The sequence below is a fragment of the Poeciliopsis prolifica genome, unplaced genomic scaffold (genome assembly GCF_027474105.1).
Source record: "Poeciliopsis prolifica strain line A6 unplaced genomic scaffold, Auburn_PproV2 SCAFFOLD007, whole genome shotgun sequence".
Lineage (NCBI taxonomy): Eukaryota > Metazoa > Chordata > Actinopteri > Cyprinodontiformes > Poeciliidae > Poeciliopsis > Poeciliopsis prolifica.
In genome coordinates, this window is record NW_026562382.1 from 6,003,072 (window position 1) to 6,010,673 (window position 7,602).

General features: G+C 38.3%; 1 protein-coding gene across 1 annotated transcript; it reads right to left on the bottom strand.

Annotated features, from left to right (window-relative positions):
- Window positions 1–919: 919 nt before the first annotated feature.
- On the bottom strand, window positions 920–3,407 carry LOC129361204 (uncharacterized). The gene is made up of 5 exons (XM_055031951.1): window positions 3,197–3,407; window positions 1,772–2,028; window positions 1,463–1,649; window positions 1,203–1,330; window positions 920–1,033 (listed from the first exon to the last, which is right to left on the bottom strand). The coding sequence occupies exons 1-5, from the start codon at window positions 3,339–3,341 to the stop codon at window positions 920–922; spliced, it is 831 nt and encodes a 276-aa protein (XP_054887926.1). The 5' UTR covers window positions 3,342–3,407.
- Window positions 3,408–7,602: the final 4,195 nt, after the last annotated feature.

Sequence of the window (7,602 nt, forward strand, 5' to 3'; positions counted from 1 at the left end):
GCAAATGCTGCCATAAAAGTAGATAGATGCGCTTTGTGAATAATGGTCAAAAAGTCCAAATAAGAACATGACGTCAGAAATTTTCCTATATAGTAAGTGCTTTTTTGTCCAGACCATCATCATCATCTTGTGTGAACAGGACAACAGTGGTGAAACCAGACGCCTTCCTCTCTGAGCTATTACACAGTAAATTTGGCAGTGTTAAAGCAACACCTATAGTCGAATTTAACACCGTTTCCGAGTCTATATGTTCCCTATCGGAATTGGTGTTAATGTTACTCTTTCAACAGTGTTACATTTTCAGAGTTAAATTTAACTCTAAATCGAGTAAAAATTTTACACTGGCTAACACTGTGCAGTGTTAATAAAACTTAACACTCCTAGTCAAATAACTCTGATAAGAGTAAATCTGATTCTAATCAGAGTTAATAAGTTACTCCATAATGATGAAAAAACTACTCTGGTTCTCATGTTATTTAACACTGCATCGAGTTATTGAGAGTTTACACTGGAGGCTCATATAACTCCTATGACTGTTAAACTGACACTCCACTGTGTAGATAATTTACTCTTTAGCTGTGAAAAAACAACTCTGCACAGATAAATATGAAGTGCTATTTTTACAGTTTTGTAGAGTGAAATGTACAACTGAATAAAAATCACATTACCACAGAAATGCATTTAACTTATTTATTGAATTAAAGCAGATTTTAATATCCACTGTTAACTTTTGTCACAGTAACATCACATGGTGTACATCCCATTGACGGCTCGAAGTTGACAGAGTACATTTAAGGCAAAGAGTTTTTCCATCCAAGTAACCATGAACATGTATGTTGTGGCAAACACGTAATGTGCCTTAAACAGTTCATCAAAAGCACCAAGAGAGGATGTTGACCTGCAAGCAATGGCATTCTTGTCAAGGATGATGAAGAAACTGGTGGGCTACTTTCTTCCTCCGTCCCACAGCAAGGAGATAGGGTTGTGTGCTCGTCGTGATGGCATCAAGATGTTCTTGGATGTTGGTTCCTGTCTGTGGGGGGAAAAAAGAAAAGAACAATATAATTACAAAGCTGCAATGTTCCACAAAAAACAGATATGGAAAAACAGCATTTAACTATGTGATATCACCATAAAACTGAAATCTCCCAGTGAAACAACCTCGAGTATAACATAAAATAAAATTTGCAACAAATACAAACCTTCTTGAAGACCACAAGACGCTTCTCTGCTTGGGAGGCAGATACCTTCCCTGGTCTCTTACGACCCAAGGCAGAGGGGGGAATCAGGTGTAGCAGCAGCAAAATCGATGAGAGGTCACTGTCCCAACCTGTGATAAGAAATATTTGATGTTGAATTGACCATCAAAACCTAGTGACTACACAATTTAAATTATGTGTACATCACTAAGTGAAGCTCACACAATAATTGAATTCTACATATTGTTGAAAGTCATCCTTACTCATGTCATCATCCACTTCAGTGCTATCCTCAGGAGTATCAGCTGCCAGGAGAAGTTCTTCAAGGTCACTGGTGGTTGGAAGCTTCCTGCATTGTTGGATGATCTTTCTCTTGAACGTGGTCGTCCATTTTTCCAGAAACTTGCCAGACACATCTTCTCCAAACATCAGGACAAAATCCTGCTCCACCTAGGATGTAGATAGTAAAAAGCTTAAAACATTTCCCAGCCACTTTAACTGTATTCATTTTGACTTGTCACAAAAATACACTATTTTTACATGAGTGTAAAATTATCAAAATAAATAATTACCAAGCCTTTGACATCTTTGAAACGTGGAAAGACAGAGAGTATGTTGCTTGACCGTTGGGGGTCAAGGACCATGTTGCGCCGGAAGTCAAATGTGAGCTTCATCTTCTTGATTTTGTCCTCATCAGCTGAATGCTTAATCAGTGTGATGGCTTCCTTGCACTCTTCTTCACTCAGGACAGTCTCTGGAACAAACTTGGTGTCTCGTCTAGCAGCTGGTCCTCCAAGCCCTTGTTGACAAGATCCTTCTTCGGATGATGCTAGTAAATATAAGAAAATCTTTCAACTTACAAAAACAAGAATGAGCTTGGCTGAGATTCCAAATTCTAACCATAAGAGAAGCAGATGAAAGACAAAAAACAGTAATCACAATGAAATAGCAAGCTTATTAAATATTAAAATGAATTACAAATATAACAAACCAGTTTCATATTTGAAGGTTAGCAGAGAGATCCTTAACAACATCTTCATCCAACTCAGTCCCTGAACTGTCAACAACCTTCACGCCCTCTGTTACAGTTGGCACGCCAAATTTTGCAAATGCCAGAGAAAAAGACAAATGCTTGTCTAAACAACAATTATGAGGTTATGTTGCTCTAATACTCACATGTGCACATAAATTCTGGAACATTACTTTTGAATAAACAATGTCAAGTAACATTACAAGCGCCTCAGAGCTTCCTGTGTAAAGCTCCCAGTGTCTTACCTGCTGTCAAAAACTCCTTCAGATTCGGCTTAGTGGGACAAATTTTTGCAGCTCGCCAAGTCTTGTTTTAATCAACATGGTTCCTGCAGCACATAATTCCTCAGTCATTCATCTTTAGTACTGGAATTCTTTCAGTTTATGAAACGTGCCAACTGCTTCACAAACCAATACAGCTCACATCACATCGTTTTCATAGAAAACAATGATTAAAGTTTACACAATAATGGCTTGGGCGCAAATTAATTTGACTTCTTTGCACTCTTATCCAAGTTAGACAATTAATAAATTCCCATTCCTTCAGTAACTAGAACAGTTAATTCAACTGCCTCGCTTCTTTTTCGCCTTGTCTGTTAGCACTAGCAACGGTTAATGGCGGAGTCACTCAAGGTTTACAGTAGAGCTATGATGCTGGGCACGGAAAAAAAAATCACTCGCGCCAAATTCAGTGTCAACTATGAAACTGGACTATTAGCATCGCTTACGGTTAATTTATGTTGCATTGCAAAAAATAACTAAATAAATAATAAATGAAACAAATATCTATGCTATATGGCTTGGACATGGATTTTAGGCGGGCATTTTAAGCTAGGCTTTCACTCGTTCAGGTTAGCCGTATAAAACTCAGTATTTAGATATCTAGCCCACTCATAAACCGGGAAACAAATAAAATATTCTTATAAAACAATTCAAATTGTATTATTATCTTATAAAAAGAAACTTACCGCAGTCGTTCAAGCAGGAGAAAAATGGCGTCCACACAACGGTTAGACTTGTTGGTTTGAGAGGAGGAGGTGGGCGGAGCTTGTCAGAGTCAAATTGACACGACGTGAATACACTCTGGAAATTTACACCAACACTAGGTGGCATTATACTCAGTCTGTTGTTGTATTAGCTCTGAAAGAGTCAATCAATTTTAACACAGCATATTTAACACTGCGAAATTTACTGTGTACTCTTCGGACCGAACTCGGCGAGTCTTCGTTTTGTCCTTGGCTTTTCAGAGATGACGGTTTTGGCATGTAGAAAAAAGCCAGACAGTGAATTTGGGGGGGGTGTGATGTCATCACTATGAGACACGGGTGTGATATCATAATCATGAGGTAATGGCGGGGAAGGGTGTGTAGGTTTATGACTTTGGCACACTCTCAGTTTACCGTCAGCCCACTGCAACTATCTTAATGAGAATGGATGGCCCGCCTCAAGCCATCCATGTGTGCCTGTGTACGCGTTTGCGTGTGGTTGTGTGTGTGCGCGTGTGCATGTTCACGCGTTGATAAAGTGATGGATGTAGGCTAAATAATGTGCTTGGAAAAATTCCTGCCAAAAATGACCCATAGGTACTCTTTATTTCTAAAACTTGAGTCAAGAAACTGAATCATTTTCCATTGACACATTCTGCCTCAGACAATACAAAAAGCACTCACCAGATGAATAACCTTGGTCTGTTAGAATGAGCGCAGGTTGAGGCTATTTCCAAACATACTCTCTTGTGGTCCGAGCAAACATCACAATGTCTTGCACATGGCTGCAGGGTGCTGAGTGTTTTGCCTTTTCTTTTCGATTATCACGGTGAGGAACTTCCCTGGATAATCATGGCAAGTTACCAGCACAGATGACACCCTTCATGTGTGGAGGGTTTAAACACCTCATCTTGCGTTGAAGTGCACGGAAAACCCACGTTAACTGCTGGAAAGACTCTTTCGGCCGAATAAGTCAACCGTTGCTTCATCTCGTCCTGCAGACGTTTATTCAACTTATTGAAACTTTAAAGGAAGAAGCAAGGCTCAGTGCAGAACTAATTTATGCGTTGTTGGGTTTTTGTTTTTTTTTTCCCTGAATTCCAAACTTTCTTAGAAACAGAACAAAAATATCAGTAAAGTACTCTCACTGATGACTGTTACCAATCTAGTAAGTAATCTAATATCTATAGTTGAGAATGCTGGGCTCTTTTTTCAGAAAAATACTAATTAAACCGAGTGAATTACATTCTGATCTTTTTAGCTGTAATTCATCTGTAATGACATAGTGATTACATTATCTTATAAGTTGAAGAATTGATGTAAAAATCATGAAATAACTAAAAAATAATTTTTAAACCAGAAACAGGAGCACCAATACCAAACTGAAAACTTCATCCTTGCACGCTATGTCATGTAAAAAGGCTGAAATTATGACTGAAACAACATTTAGCAGATGTTTAATGTAAATAGTGAAACTTTTTTTTTTCCATCACTTGATTTGGAGATGAGCTTTTGAAACCCTCTTTTGCTCAAATGACAAATACATTTTTAAAAAGTCCAATGAATTTTTTGTTCAGTCTGCTGCTTATAAATGTGAAAATGAGGGTGAAAATCTCACTTGTTCATGACAAGAGCAGTGAAACAATCAACACAAGCTGCTGCTAAAAAGCACGTATTAAATTCTCACATTACATTACAGGGGAGTCAGTACAAATATCAAATTCAGATCTCTGCCCAGCTTCATATGGGATTTCATTTAAATTTGCTCGCAAGCTCAGCTTTGCCTCTTTGGCAGTATTAAAAAAAAACAGATTAATAACACATTTCTACTCTGTTATTTCTGACTACCTAATGTGTGGCTAAATTTGACGTGGCTCAATCTACAGCGGTGACCCACTGTTTCATTGTCAATTACTGGGAGTAAAAAGTGAACGTGTGACCTCACCCAAGCGATCGCATGTGCCAAAGTCACCCTGCAGAAATGACATCATGGATAATGATGTCATCCCAGGATTCCAGACCCTCTCCCATTCCTGCTTAAATGCTTTTAGGCTTGGCTGCACACACACAGACACACACGCACACGCCCACAGACTGGCAAGTTAACATGCTTGCGCTCACACATACATGCAGACCAGCAGGCACACACACATTTGAGAGGCCTCACCCAAGACTGATTCGTGATATAAACAAGACAAACACACAGCAGATGCGATAAGGATGTAATTTGGCCTCAGAACAAATAAAACAAATCTGCAGGACCACAAGTGCCTAATATTAGTCCTTGACGATAGAAGACAGGCAGCAGATTCGTGTATTCGGTCCCAAGAAAACAAATGGGTTTTTTTACATCTTAAATTTGATTATTTTTCTTTGAACATAATAACATTTTAGACCATTTTATTAATCGAATCTATATTTAATCTCTGGTATCTGATCTTTCATACTCTTTGAACAAAGAACAAATCTTAAAATATATCACTCCATACTTTATGTAACCCTATTTTGCAGCAATAATAGCAGCAATCTTTTGGGGCATTTCTCCAGCGCCGATAAACATCTGCAGTGTGAAATACGAATTTATTCTTATTTGCAAAACTATAGTGACAAACAGACAAGTGATTGGCTGTGAACAGCTATTTTCAAGTCTTGCGACAGATTTTGTTTTAGATTTACAGTCGTTCTATCATTTGAATATAGTTTTCTCTTATTCAATTGTAGCTCTTTCTGCAGCTTTTGGGTGATTTTAATTGGTAAACAGCCTATTCTTGTAACTTGCACTGAGCCAGAGTCTGCTGCAGGTTTTATTCTTGTTAAAGGAGAGATTTTCCTCTCTACTGTTGCCACATGCTTTTACAATATGAGGGATCATAGGGTCAGTGACACAATGCAATTGTCTACTGTCGCTATGCGACTTTTCAGGAGGAGTGATTGCTGCAATCTGTTGGGTTTCCTTAAATACAAGCTGAGCTTAACGAACTGTTTGATAACTAGGATTAATTGGGATGAATGAGGAATTGAACTACAATTAAACTTTTTGCAAAGTGGCACAAAACAACATTTGTTGTGAATTGGTGAATGTGAATAAACTACATTAAACTGAATTGATTGCCCTGCATTTAGCTCCATTCCTTATATATATATATATATATATATATAATATATATATATATATAATATATATAATATATATATATATATATATATATATCAGATTGGGTGGATTACTGCTTCTCAGCCCCCTCAACACAACAATTATATATATATATATATATATATATATATAATATATAATATATATATATATATATATATATATATATATATATATATATATATATATATATATATATATTTTTTTTTTTTTTTTTTTTTTTTTAGTAAACTCTGACTAGCTTCCTTGTCCCTGCTGAGGAAAATGAGCCCCACAGTATGATGCTGCCACTACCACGTTTCACCCGGTTCATCGTGTGCTCCAGTTTCGGAGTAATCTGACCAGAGGACCAATTAAAGCAACCTGCCTGCTGTCTTCATGCTTCCATCTGTGGTCCAAGTGTGTTGGAGTACATGGGGCTAAATCGTTGAAACACACACAGCACTTCTGAGAATTTTCATTTATGAATAAAACATTATTGCAAACTATGTGTCATTTTCCACCCACTTCACAATTATGCATTGTTTTCTGTGGTTATGTCACATCCAGTCCAATTAGCGCACGCTGAAGTCTGCGGTTGCACCATGCCACTTCAGAACAATCACCAGGTATGTCAGTACTTTTGCAAGACACTGCACTAGTTGTTGGAAACCAATGTGCAGGCAAAACAATAATTTGCTCAAAAAGTTCTGCTTTCTGTGCATTTGTTTGCAGAGGCTGAACAAAATGATTAAAAAAAATATGATCACAGCTGTGGACTACAATTAAGCTCACTTTCTTCTTGCGCTTCCTCTGGCTCCTTCACAGGGACTCCCCCGCACCCCCTCGGGCGCTCTGCCCAGTCCCTGACCTTTTTAAATACATGGCTAATGTGAAGCATGTGGTGGCAAATTGGAAACACTGAGCTTTTAAAAGTTGTGGACTTTTCTTTTGCACATGCTAATTTCTCCCAGGAGATCCCATCAGATGAAATGACCCAAAACATGTCAATGTTAGGGGTGACATTTAAGCCCACGGGGTGGGTGGGTGGAGGGTGTGTGTAAAGGGAGAGGAGGACGACAAGAGTTCGGAGAGTGGACAAAGATCGGTGGAAGGGCAAAGGATTGAGTTAAATAGGGTGTGTTAAATGGTCCCCTCCCTCTTCAAAAGGATCGTCAACTCACACACACTCGCTAAGGAGCAGACCCCTGTTCCCACGCAGAGTTGGAGACCTGTCGTTCTGTTGCAAGCTGTT

Coding starts and splice junctions, on each gene's coding strand:
- LOC129361204 (XM_055031951.1), bottom strand. CDS start 3,341: ATGCCACCTAGTGTTGGTGTAAATTTCCAGAGTGTATTCACGTCGTGT. Junction 1,650..1,771: donor TCAAAGATGTCAAAGGCTTG/GTAATTATTTAT, acceptor TCTACATCCTAG/GTGGAGCAGGATTTTGTCCT. Junction 1,331..1,462: donor TGAAGTGGATGATGACATGA/GTAAGGATGACT, acceptor TTCTTATCACAG/GTTGGGACAGTGACCTCTCA.